The sequence below is a fragment of the Taudactylus pleione genome, unplaced genomic scaffold, assembly GCF_031769625.1.
Source record: "Taudactylus pleione unplaced genomic scaffold, aTauple2 ptg000015l, whole genome shotgun sequence".
NCBI lineage: Eukaryota > Metazoa > Chordata > Amphibia > Anura > Myobatrachidae > Taudactylus > Taudactylus pleione.
In genome coordinates, this window is record NW_028284417.1 from 8,959 (window position 1) to 23,596 (window position 14,638).

Here is a 14,638-nt window from a genome sequence, read left to right on the forward strand (position 1 = left end):
ACATGCTTTTGACGTTCCATATGTTGGAAGATGGTTTAAGCACAGTGTCGGCATTAAAACTTAAAACATGATTCTTACAATCATGTTTAAAGTTCTAAAGCCAACATCATCACAATGCTTAAAATAACATTACAACAGTGTCGGCATTCTCTCATCGATATCATGCTGTTGATATATTGACTGACGACACAGCATGAACAACGACAAAGTAATTACTTCCCATTCTATCTAATTTAAAGGTTATAAACAGGACATAGATTATGGCTGACTATTCTACAAGTCATCTCAATAGAATGCTTTTTAATTTGCCTTGGTACATAAAATGCCAAACACAAAATACAACTGCTAAGATGAAATAAGGATCCCAAAAGTACCATCACTAATTGCCGATGCAGTTAGTCGTGATACAACAAGATCGGTCTTCCAGAGGGTATGTATTGTACCTGCAGAGATTAGAAATAAAGCTTCATTGAAAGAAATGGCTTTTCACATTAACAGTTGTAAAGATTTGACATTTGATCTTAGAGATTGGAAAGAAACATTCAGAAAATAAATCTCATATGAGAGTAAACAGAATTGCCTTCAAGATTGCATTTCACTGCAGGCAAGATCTGCCATTTACTGCAGTCCTAAAGAAACTATTTTAACCTCAATTGATGAATTGTTTTTATTTAGTTTTGATCAATAAAACAGAAGGAAACTTGTCTAAAAAGCAGTCTGTCATTTCAACCAAATCTGTGCAAACTTTAAAGTAAAATATGTGACCGAACAAATGGAAATAGGGGTACAGTAAGTACATTTCTGACAGTACTCAAGCAGATCAATCTCATATAGGGGAATATTCAATAAATGTCGAAAACGGACGATTATCGCCACAAAAAAAAAAAAAGGGGGGGGGTTGTCCGTTTTTTGCCAAAAAAAAAAAAAAACAGGCAAAAAGTTTTCTCCATCTCAGACCAGGAGGGGAAAAAAAAAAAATGCAAAATCCATAATTTTTGCCTAAAAATGTGGGGATTTCTTTCAGAACCCTTTGGACACCCCCCTAATGATAAATTACTCCCAAAAAAATTACGTAAGTTTAGTACTTTGGCGACAAACACCGGTAACATTTTGGGTGTAAAATAAATTTTAAAAAATCATTGAAAATGGGTTGGTTCTGGTTTTTCGGGGGGGCCATATGGATGCGACACGTGTTTCAAACATCGCACGTGGCTGGCGCAGGAGTTTTTCTTCATGATTTTTAAAATCGTGGCCTGCGCCAGCCACGTGCAATGTTCAAATAACTTGTCGCATCCATGGAGCCCCCCGGGAAAAACCAGACCAGATATCGTTAAACCCATTTTCAACAATTTTTTTTTTCACCCAAAATTTGACCGGTCATTTTCACCAAAGTGCGCAACTTCCGGAAAAAAAAAAAAGAATTGGGGTAGACTATTATTGGGGGGAGGGGGGGATGGAGAAAACTTTTTGCCTGTTTTAGTCTAACAGCTTATGTAATACAGTGATGTGCCCTTAAGGCCCCCATACAAGGTGCGATATGCACCTTGCAACGCAACGGCCGATCCAATGGCCGACATATCAGGTGGTCCCATACAGAGCGATCCGCTGCCCGACAACCCGATATGCCGACACCCACCTCCTAAACCCATATAGCGCTGCATGGGATCGTACATCGCATCCCCAGATCAAGTGAACCTGCAGTAAGATCTGGAGGTGCGATGTACGACCTCACGGGAGAGCGCACAGGTCGATATCATGCCCATACACGGTACGATATAGCAGCGATATCGTACCAATCCGTTGGATCGACTGCTATATCACACCGTGTATGGGGGCCCTTATGCTTCATTTAGCCTTCCAAGCCTTAACCCGTGTACTTTAGCTATGGCATACTTGGTTGTCAGATTTGTGTTATAAGCTTGAAATACTTGTTTAAAATGCCTACTGAAATTTTAAAGATGTATTTTATTAAATGCATTGTTTTAATTTAGTACGGCGTAGAATAAAATGTGGCCCTTTTGAATGGCCACCGAAATGTGACAGGTGGCCTATCACTGATGTAATCTGTCTACTGATGTTATAGAATAAAGAATTCCTTAAAACGGGTCAAAAAGCTAATATTTGTCAAGAAATATGTTATAATTGGTTTATTACTGTGATCGCAAAGCAGTAAGCCTAATGGTGGGGCCATTTGGGCACAGAACTACCTGCAATTATTGTGGTGATTAATTAAACCTTGCAACAGTCCCTGAACTCATCTAGAAGCTGCAATAAGCACTATTTCTCCCCTCCCGGTAACATAAGTAATTATCAGCTTTTATTTATGTAGCACTATCGTACTTAACAATATTTAACTTACATTTACATCAGCCTCTGTTGAACCTACAAACTATGGTTCTGATGCAGAGATTGACGGTATCACACGATACGAAGTTGAAAATGTAGCTGGTGGTGCTAAACAAAATAAACTCCCCGTGCATTGCCCTTTGTGATCCTAGTGTAGCGTCCTTAGGGGTGGGCCGGATCACCATCGCAATTAAACTAGTGTACAGATATGCCCAGCTAGTTTGTTGTTCGTGGCGCACCATTCAAGGCTCTGTGTTGCGCCATGGAACATTACGTGATGGCTGGACTTGTGGCGTACCGTGGTATTCTTCAACGAAGGATACGCTACGGCATGTAATACAGCGCTTAACCGCTGGGTGGCAAGAGCTCCATTGTTGTAATTTGTACTGAACACCATACTGTTAAATTGGATGGATATCACATTCAAGCACTGTATAGTATTTGCATGTTCGCACAACCAATATGTTTAATATCACATACATACTGTACAGTAAGTTTTTAGAACAGGACACAATTGCATATACTGTACATCACTGTACAGTAGTGAAGTTGCCCGAGTTATCATGGTATAACAGATACTGTAGATTAATGAGATGCACGCACAGCTTTCAATGAGATGGGATGAATTATTCTCTAATGGTGAGGTACTGTGTATATATGTACTAGTACTGTATAATATTTGGAAAGGAAGACAATTTTTTTTATTATTAAAAACAGCAGCGGGTGGGTGGAGTGCACAAGGATGAGCTCGCTATGTGCAGTTCTTAATATAGCTGGCTTGTGGGCTAGTGGTTAGGTGATCGCTTTGCAACAATGCTGGACCCGGGTTCGAGCCCTGGAAAATAATATTTTTTGGCACGTTCGGCTCTGGACACTATAGTGAAACTAGTAGTGGGCTGTTTAAAAGTTAGGCTTTACAAATTCAAAATTGCGGTACTGTCTCGGACTTTTACACTATGGAGATTTCTCATGACTTCAGTAACTGGTAGTGGGCTCTGTGAGAAAGAGAGGTCTCTGTATTACTAACTGATTGTGCGTTTAAAGCGCAAACTTGCGTCAATGTCAGCATGTCTACGCTGCTTTGGCTGTAAGCTCCGAGGGGTTACAAATGGGATCTCTGGCGCATACGCAGTGGAGGGGTTTGCAATGGGATTTCTGGCGCATGCCCAGTGCAGCCAAGCCATATACAGTACCATGTAGCTCTATGCCATGGCATATAGAAGATCACAGCACTGCACATGCCCAGTGGCTCAGTGTTCAAACACAGAGAAAGTGGGATGTCTGTATTACAGTACACACTGATTGTGCGTTTAAAGCGCAAACTTGCGTCAATGTCGGCGTTGCCCCAGACTCTGACACTATAGTGAATTCTCAAGACTTCAGTAACTGGTAGTGGGCTTTGTTTGAGAGAGTGTGCTCTGTATTAGAAACCGATTGTGCGTTTAAAGGGCAAACTTGCATCAATGTTAGCACGTCGACGCTGTGGTGGCAAATGGGATTTCTGGCGCATGCCCAGTGGAGCTGCTCCGTAGATGTGGCGTAAGGAGGCTCATGCAGTAGTAATGCGCATGCCCAGTGGGTCGGGAGTCACACACAGTGCATCAGGTCCCCTCCCCCAAAGCAAGCAATAGCCTCTCATTACCATAATAAAGAACGCTATGTTAATCCATTTACTGTAAGCAGTCAGCTCAAGGTCTGCCCTTACCTGTATGTCGCTGTATGTTGTACAATACAAACAATACAATGTCTAGCGCATTGTAGCTTCATGTAAAATACAGCTGGGTGGCATAGAGTAACATACAGTAGAAATGGAAGGTGGTTTGAAGTTGAGGAGAGTCTACTGTACTGGAGTAAACTTACTTATTAATACTGAACTTCATTTGCTCGATATTTTTGCAGTGCTGTGTGGGCATCGATACCTGTATGTGTTGGTATAAATGACAGAATTCACACACCACCAAGTGATTTCTGTGTAATCCTGTTGTGAAGATTTAAACATAAATTAAAAAATTAAAAATTGAAGCCTTCCAGGCTTAGAACCCGGGATGCCCACTACATCACAGACGCCTGCCATAACAAGTGACGCACCTGTGTGTAATGAATGACCATCGTGCGTCGTACTGTACGTGTGTATTGTGTTTAAGATGGCGACGAGAAGAGATAGGTTTTCTCCAGGCGAGCTCTTTCTCTTGGTGAAGTGGAGAGACAACCATTCTCCACCAACCAAGAGAAAGAGCTCGCGTATATATAGGAGAGCGAGTAGGGCGATATTCCACAAATATGGGTGCCGCCGGACCATCAGGTTACTCTAAAGGCGGTGATCCGATTTGTTGCGGAGGGATGCACCTCGGCTCCAGAGCATCAGGAGGCACCTCCTACTTAGTATTACAGTATTGCTGTACAATTACATGAATTACAGTATAACAAATACACTGTCGTGTAGGGTGTTGGATATCTGACAATAACTGACAGTTGTTACCACACACTCGCATGACTGGCAGAGATTTGATTGACAGGGTCATAAGAGCTACATGGACTAAAGTTCGACACACTATTGGTCGACATGGCTTGTTTGTACAGTAAAACGACAGTAACACAAGGCAAGTTGACCCACCATACTATATTTGGGCGTCAAAAATATTCTGGCAACATTTCATCCATTGTTATCTATTGCCATGTTGGCAAATACTGTGAGTCATGAGTCACAGTCAACCATTTTTCCTGGTCGACCAAATCTATGACGACCTATACACTGTTTATATGTGCTGGCCCTGCCCCCTTTAAGTCTGACATCATGACGTCACAGACAGATTCAGGGGTCTATTTACTAAGCGGTGTTAGGAGAGTGAAAAGTGATAAAGTGATAAGGTGCCAGCAAGTAGCATAGAAATGCCAGGTGGTGGGAAGTTGTGGATAATATATTGAATACCGAATTAGTGAAGATTTAAAAAAAAAAAAAAAAAGTGACTAGGCATTATCCCCCTAGGCCACACGCCTCATCAGATTACTACATTAGTTCCTAAAGTAATTAAATCACTACAATGTCTAAGTCTGGGACAGTGCCGGCAGTACTTACATTGGCGCAAGTGTGCAACTTCAACTGCAGTCTGTGTGTAATACAGAGCTTAATGATTTCAAACTTTATTAGACATTCTTCTACAGCTTTATTATACATTCCTGATTCCTTATGACAACGCTGTACTACTGTACAGTGCGCTGTGTAGTTTAGGAAAAGTGACACCTGGTGGACAAAAAGTTGTATTACACGTTATGACACTTTTCCAGCACTACGCTACACTACATTAGATTACAAAACTTTGTGTGGCGCGACTCATGGCGTGGTGTGTGGTGCACTACATAGCGTATGGAGCAACAAACTAGCTGGGCACATCTGTAGTAATAAAACCATAACACTTGGTAGAAACCTCATGCAAAACATGGCGAGAACATAAAAAGTCTATAATCATCACTGAGCCACCTAGTTGCATCATGTAGTGTTGGAACCATGTATACAAACATACATATCTTCAATTATCTCAAAATATCTCCTAACCTGATCTCTCCATTCTGCACAAGATCTTCATCTCTCATTCACACACATTACTTGCTCCCATTCACAGTTACAGAACTTTTTTGGGCTGCACCCACTCTGTGGAATTCCCTCCCACGCACAATAAGACTTTCTGCTAGTCTCCAAACCTTCAAGTGCTCCCTGAAAACTCACCACTTCAGATAAGCTCATCAGATTCCAGAACCGCCCACATAACCTTCATAGCTTCCCTATCTAATTACATCCCTTCTTACAGTCCACACAACCTCATATTTTCATTATTCACATTCACATCCCCCTAACCTTACGCCAACGTTCCTGTGTGACTGGATCATACAACCCATCAAGAACCTCTGCAATCTGGCAGGACCATTATACAATATGTAGCACCTATCCTTGTGTATCAATGCTTATTTCCCTATAGATTGTAAGCTTGTGAGCAGGGCCCTCTTACCTCTGACATACTTCATATTATTGAAGGAAGGATGAATAGAAAATTTTACAGAGACATTCTTGATAAAAAAAATCTGCTGCCATCTACCAGGATGCTGAAGATGAAACGAGGGTGGACATTTCAGGAAGACAAATATCCCAAACACACATCCAAGGACACCCTCAATTGGTTTCAGAGAAAGAAAATAAAGCTGCTAGAATGGCCCAGCCAATCACCTAACTTGAATCTAATAGAAAATCTATGGAAAGAACTAAAGATCAGAGTTCATAGAAGAGGCCCACGGAACCTTCAAGAGTTGAAGACTATTTGTGTGGAAGAATAGGCCAAAATCACACCTGAACAATGCATGCGACTAGTTTCTACATACAGGAGGCGTCTTGAAGCTATCATTACCAACAAAGGCATTTATACAAAGTATTAAATACATTTCGGGTAAGCGTGTTCAATACTTTTTCCCTGTGTCATTTCATAATATTACACATAACTTAATTTATGGACATCTAAGGTTTAATTTCTTTGCATGTGTGGATTGCATGAGTTGTTGCTGACATTTGGTGAACATTACATTACAATAGCCTCATTACAAAGATATTTACTGAGAAAAATGTTGATGTTTTCAATACAGGTTGAGTCCGGTATATAATTATTCCGAAATACGGAATATTCAGAAATACGGAATTTTTATGGCATGACTCAGATAATTAAACCTTTGATTCTTGATGGTTCAATGTACACAAACGTTTTCTAAGGCACACATTAAAAATATTGTATAAAATTACCTTCAGGCTGTGTATATGAAACAAATTTCATTTCTGTACACAAACTTTGTTTGAGCCACAAAATGATTGAAAATAGTGTATAAAATTACCTGCAGGCTGTGTGTATAAGGTGTGTATAACACATAAATGCATTCTGTGTGTATATTTGGGTCCTATTCTCAAGATATTTCATTATGGTATGCATTTATTCCAAAATAGGGAATATTCAGTTATCCAAAATACCCCTGGTCCCAAGCATTTTGAATATGGGAGACTCAACCTGTACTTACTTTAGCCACTGTATGCAGGCATGAAAATATGTATATATGTATAATTATATATATATATATATATATATATATATATATATATATACACATACATACATACATACACACACACACACACACACACCGGTTGAGTCTCCCATATCCAAATTGCTTGGGACCAGGGGTATTTTGGATAACGGAATATTCCGTATTTTGGAATAATTGCATATCATAATGAAATATCTTGGGAATGGGACCCCAATATACACACAGAATGTATATATGTGTTATATGCACCTTATACACACAGCCTGCAGCTCATTTTATACAATATTTTCAATAATTTTGTGGCTCAAAGTTTGTGTACATACATTAAATAAATTTATGTTTCATTTACACCCTATACACACAGCCTGAAGGTAATTTTATACCATATTTTTAATAATTTGTGCCTTAGACAAAGTTTGTGTACATTGAACCATCAAAAATCAAAGGTTTTATTATCTCAGTCATGCCAAAATTATTCCGTATTTCGGAATATTTGGACATGGGAGACTCAACATGTATGTATGTATGTATGTATGTGTATATATATATATATATATATATATATATATATATATATACACACACACACACACATATACACACATATAAATATACGTGCACACACAATTATATTTCCCTTTGTTGCCCAAAAGGGCTTGTTTTAAATAGTGTTTGTTTTATTATCAGTAATACTTTGTAATTAGCCTGCTTGCCGGGTCATGGAATTATTTTTTGTTCATGTCCAACTGCAATTTTACCCTTATTTTATCATGTGTATGGGATTAAGACCCTATATTCAATTGCAAATAGTAATTCTTGTGTCTCTGTAAGTCTAGATGCCAGCAATGTACCTAATGCTGTGGTTTTCTGGCTCTGGTAGAGTACATGATCTATTTAATTTTAACACTAGTACTTCTGTAAATAGTTTTGTGAAAATGGAGAAACAAAATCATGAATCATTTCTCACAGCATCAATGGAATGATTTCTGTGATACACAAAGTAATTTGAGTAAAATGGTGCCTCATACCTATAATGCCTAAAGTGGTTTTATATTTGGATATTTTAGCACTCCACATGCATTAATAGATAGTGATGCTGATGCGGACAGGACAACAGATATGAAGCTGATGGGTCACAGATGAATATAACATAAGTATTTAGAGAGAACATGAATAGATTTTTATATTAAGCCCAGAAAACAAGACAAAATGAATACATATACATGAAACTTTCAGCAAAGACTACAGAAAGAAAGAAAAAAAATGCATTTTTGACATTTTAAAAAAAATATGAAGCACTGAAAAAGTGCTTCATGTAAAAAATACAGATTTCCAGCAAAGAGTGCTCCCATTACAGAACAAAAAAATAAGGTAGTCAACTTACCATTAGATTCTATTACAGACATTCTCCATGAGAGCACTCAAAGAGATCACCCCCCTTCTAGAAAGGAGCATAGCACCTTCTCATTGTATTGCTAAGAACAACATCACGGACATAACAATCCTAAATGCATAAAGTAATTGATTGATGCCCTGGAGAATTATTGGAAAAAGTTTCTGGCAAGTCAATTGACAAGTTTATAATACAGTTCCAGCTGGAGATTATTTTAAAAACAAGGGAGTCCATGTTCAAGCTATTTGTATGACCCCCTTCCTCCCCATGACACCAAAATAATTTACCCCCATCCCCATAATCATTAACCCTAAACAACAATCATCTATTGCTTAGTTTCCAAACAAGGTAGGCTAGGAGGCATCTAGGATTATTGCTGTATAATTGTGGGTGCAGAATTGCCTACAAGTCAATGGGTCCCCTACACTTATGGGCCTGTGTGCACTGCACACCCTGCACTCATGATCTGGTACATGTGTGTGCAAAAGTCTGAATCTGTATACGAAGTGCTACAATGCAGCGGTAGCAGCTTCTTTTTTTTTCTTTTATGCCAAGTTCCATTGTGCTTTACCTACAACTTTGTTCACATTTAAAACAAATTCATGTGCTGTGAAAGTCGCAGTCCAGAGTCTCTGGTACAGATTGATTGGTGTTTCACTGCGTCTTGCAGTGCGAATAAGGCGCAAATTAAATAAAAAGAGAAGCTACCCTACACCGCTCGTGCCAAATGGCATATTGAGACTAGGTGTATGAGAACACATCTGTACATTGGAGACAGCTGTTCTACCCATATTTTAATGGTCTAAAGACACAAAAGTGATAGAAAGCAAGTTAAAGGAACTTTGCTGGTAGTGAAAGGAATATCAGAGAATTTTAAAAAACTTTAGAATACACACTGACAAATTCAGAACTTAGCACATCCATATTTATTTGATCTTGTATCCACTTCTTGCAGAGGCTAACCAAAACAATGCATTAAGAAAGTTCATAGGCATTCCTTGGGCTAGAAAGAAGAATTAAGGAGACCATTCTAACTTAAAACCCATCTCATGAATATGATCCAGGAACATTGTGTTGGAGTGGCAATAGAAAGTAATCTCACATCTCACAGATGTGTCCTCAATATGCCACGCAGCAAGACTTGCCTACCATGAATGAGCTGTCAAGGTCCCATGCTACTCTGCTAGCGTCTGGGTCTTTCTTGCTGACAATGCGTCTAAGGCCCGTATTCAATAAGTTTTGCGTACGCAATAAAGCTTCGCCTGCCGTAGTTTACACCTACATCGCGTTTTTTAGCCGCGGAAACTTATCATGCACATACCCGCGATTCGCCCTACTCAATTCCAAAAGACACGGAAACGGAGACACGCGAAGTTAGAACAGGCCAAAAGTAGTGTCTGAATCGGGGAAATCAGCCTGAACCCCACAAAAAGATCTGGAAACATTGGGGATCAATTTAGTAGTGCCCGATTAGCCCTAATACAACTATTTGGGGTACTTACGTTCGCACAATTGCCACTAATTAGCGTCTTTGCACAAGTGGTGAAGAATGGCATAAAGCAATATTTTTAGGAGAAAATAAGTATTTCTGTCAAATTTGGGGTACTTTAAAATGGGTGCAAGCATATTTAAAAGTCGCTAAAGTGAAGTTATAAGAAACGTAAAAAACGCACCTTCAGCAAACACCTGCAATCAAAAAAATACCTCACCCATACTTGCAGACCCCCCAAAGTCTATTTCGCTACTTTTTATGTTTGTACCCCCACTTTGCACTTTTTCAGCCCCATTTTAAAAGTACTTTTTTTGGGGTGTTCCTAACTTTTTTTTTTTCGTTTTTCTTTTGACACAGTCATTGTTAGGGGGGCTGTCCCAAGAGTGCCTAGTGGTTTCCCCACCTTTGCTCCCCAAAATAGCGATTTTGCACTTTTTTTCTCCACCTATTGAGAGCGAATCTTTTTCACCTATTACACTGCATTTTCGCGTGCGCGAAAAGTGTTTCCAATTGAATACGGAAAGAAGTTTCTGCCCTAGTCCCATCATATTGCAACTTAGATGCATTTTCAGCTTAAAAAAAAAAAAAAAAAAAAAGACACCAGGCGCTAGCAGATCCTTACGGGATTTGGGTTGACTAGAGGAGCCTTTTAGCATGACTGCAGCAACGATGAAGTAAAAGGAAGGCTGTCAAACACTTTGAGAGCAGCATAATTTCAACAAAGCCTAGAATATGACCCATTGGTCCTAAAACTGGGTTAATGCAATTAGAGCTTCAAGGTCCAGATTTCCCTTGTGTGGACTCATTCTTTCAGGTTTGTTTCAGCATTATTTGATTATGGAACAGCAAGTAATTTTCTTAGCTTTATCCCTAGTCAAAAAGTGTGGAGCCCTGCCCTCCATTTATCCACTCTTTAGACAGAATGCTGCCTGTCAGTGGGAAAACATATCTAAGAGGTTTACTTTCGTATGTTATTCCTGAGATTTCACTGAGTGAGAGAGAAGATTACTTTTGCACACTTTTAGATCTGTAAGGGACTTTAAAAAGTATATGAAAGAAATCAGTGCATCTACAGTACCTCTCCAGCTGGCACCATGTTCTTTTTTTTGAAGGTGGATTGAAGCAGTATACAGGCTAAACAAAGTTATTTAAATGAATACCACTTCACTATTAATTTTAAATTTGTCCAGCCAAGTTAAAAGGAGCCAGGGCCTTTTTAAATATTAGACTTAATGGTAACATACAGCATAAGAGTATAAAAATGGAAAAGCGTTTTTTTAACATCTCAGACAGGTACTATAAATATTTGTTCATACCTTTCAAATTTATGCAATGCCTTGTGGGTATAATTGAGTGTTTTTAGAAGTGGAGATGTTGCCCATAACCAGATATTATCTTCTAGAAGGTGCTATTTAAAGTAGAATCTGATTGGTTACTATGGGCAACATCTCCACTTCTAAAACTCTCACTTTAGTAAATATGCACATTGGTTGGTATTCAAAATTCTATGAAAAACATTTAAACCCAGTAGATCTCAGCTGTACTAGTGTTAAGCTGGGTAAACACTAGATATTTTGCACGATTTGACCGATTCCGATGCATCGGAATGACAAATTGTGCAGTGTGTATCCATTATCACGATGTGCGCTCCCGCGGGTCGTTTGTCGTATCCTCAGATCTTCACTATATGCAATAAGATCTGGAAATCTCTTGAACGACGCACAGGAAATCGTTAAGGACGCACGGTAGGTAGTTTGTCAGATTGCACAGTTTAAGCACGATATCGTATGTCCGGGAGTGCCGGGGAGATCAAGGGAAACCGTTAACGACATTGCATAGTTTGCGAGTCATCTAGTGTGTAAACACCTTAAGTCATAACTGGACATTGAGCGAAGGACACAAAGCAATTTTAATGTTTAAAATAAATGTATGATATTTCAGGCAGAGTTCAATTGTTGCGCCCCTGTACGCGCCCAACAGGAGCTATTCAATTGTTCCTCCTGTCGGGCGCTATCAGCTGCCAGCGTACCACTTCAGCTCGCAGCCCCAGCAGTGTGCGAGCTGAAATGGGCGAAAAGGTACATGTTTGGGCGCCAAAACGTCACATTTCGCAGTCGCGCCCAGCACTTTGGTCAGGGGTAGCTGCTTTACGCGGCCAAACCCGACCACTTTGGGCGCAAACAGCGTGAAGAACTGCAACAATTGAAAAGTACCCCGCGATCTCCAGTCACTTTAGACGGGAGATCTGGCGCGCTATAACAATTGAATACCGCCCTTAGTGTTACCATTATAATGTGTGCAATGAAGAAAAGGACAAGGCTGATCAATATACATGTATTTCATTGTACCTGCCACGCAGCTAATTGTGCGTACACACTGTACGATATCTATGAACAATATCTCGTTCATATAGTTCATTTTTATGCAGTGAACGAGCAACGATGCGCGTTCCCGCATGGACGATAACGATATCTATGGTCATCCGTACATGCAGGCAACTTGCACGATTTCATCACGATTTACATGTTCAGAGATGTGGCAGGATGACTTCACTGAAAGATATCCATCATAGAGATCTTTCAGTGTGTACACCCAATATCGTTTGTCCTGCACTACAGACAGTTCAAGGGAAATCATTCAGATATCGTTGGTTGTGCAGATCGAACCGTGTGTACCCAGCTTTAGAAATCTCCCTGAAGAGACAGTGGCCAGCAAGCACACCTTTAAATATATTACAAACAGAAATAAGCCATCACTTCAGGACTGCATCAGATTCCTCTCTGTTGCACACATACATCTTTACCACACCCAACCGAGGTTCTGGATAACTACCAGAACCATACAGTACAAATGGTAGGGTCAATTTCTTCGTATACTAGCACCTAAACATTAATATATAATTAAAAAAAAATAATAATAATTCCCTGTAAGGGTTGGCAATGGTCCATAAATTTATAGATGGTACAAAAAAAAAAAAATACGCAACAAACTATTAACAAGCAGGGAGGGGGGGGGGGTGAGGAATATATGCTAAAAAGTAATGACAGCTTACCTAAATTGCTGTTGCTCCTCTTTGTGCTGCCAAAACAGCTCTGGCCCACAGAGGCATTGACTCTACAAGACCTCTGAAGGTGTCCTCTGGTATCTGTTACTAAGACGTTATCAGCAGATCCCTTAACTCCTGTAAATTACAAGTTGAAGCCTCTGCGGATCGGACTTGTTGCTCCAACACATACCAGAAATGCTAAATTGATTGACATCTCATGAATTTGAAGGTCAAGACAACATCTTGGACTCAATCATGCTCATTAAACCTTTCTGAACAATCCATTCAGGGAGCATAATCTTGCAGAAATAGGCCACTTTCATGGTGAGGTTTGTTGTACTCGTCAATTTAGCATCCTCATGAATGTCCAGACCCAAAGTTTCGCAACAGAACATTGCCCAAAGCATCACACTCTTCACCAGCTTTTTTTTTTTTTTTCTTTCCACAAAGCACCCTGGTGCTTCCCTACTTAAAATATACACATATGCATCCATCTGCCCACCTGATTAAACATAAAATGAGAGTTCTGGTAAGAACTTACCTTTGTTAACTCTCTTTCTTCGAAGTCCATAGAGTCCACAGGGAGACCTTGGGGTGTAGGTGGTGGATCAGGAATTCGGGAACCAGGCAGTTAAAGCTTTTCAGCTCCCAGGATGCACTGGTTCACTCTCCCTATAACCCACCCCCAAGTCAGAGGTACCTCAGTTAACAAGCCAAAGGCCGGAGGAGGATGAGAGAAGACAGACTGGTAAACACAAGAATCATACTCTCACAGGTAAGGAGACGAAAAACCGGTGACCAGAAACATAACCCATATGAAGCCAGGTGCGTCAGGGCGGGTGCCCTATGGACTTTGAAGAAAGCGTTAACAAAAAGCAAGTTCTTACCATAACTAATTTTCTTCTTCTGGGTCCATAGGCTCCACATGGAGACCTTGGGGATGTCCATAACCAGAGCTTTTAAGGGTGGGGACGCTCCTGTGCTGAGAGGAGAATCCGGCGCCCAAAGGAAGCATCCGGAGAGGCGAAGGTACCAAAGGCAGAGAAATGTCTGGACAGAAGACCACGTGGCCACCTTACAAAGCTGAACAGCTGAGGCGCCACGGCGAGCTGCCCATGAGGGACCCACAGACTGAGTAGAATGAGCAGTAACAGAAGCCGGAACAGGAAGGCCTACCTGCGTGTAAGCCTGCGAGATAATCATACGAAGCCATCTAGCCAGTTTTGTTGGCTGGCCATCTCTTCTTATGAAATCCATAGAGCACAACTAAGGAATCTGATTT

General features: G+C 40.2%; 1 protein-coding gene across 1 annotated transcript in view; it reads right to left on the reverse strand.

Annotated features, from left to right (window-relative positions):
• Nucleotides 1-330: 330 nt before the first annotated feature.
• LMBRD1 (LMBR1 domain containing 1) overlaps nt 331-14,638 on the reverse strand; it is a 52,737-nt gene continuing 38,429 nt past the window's right edge. Inside the window, exon 4 of the mRNA XM_088470514.1 lies at nt 331-443. Within this exon, the coding sequence (XP_088326640.1) occupies nt 346-443 (98 nt within the window). The 3' untranslated portion in view covers nt 331-345. The remainder of the gene's footprint in view (nt 444-14,638) is intronic.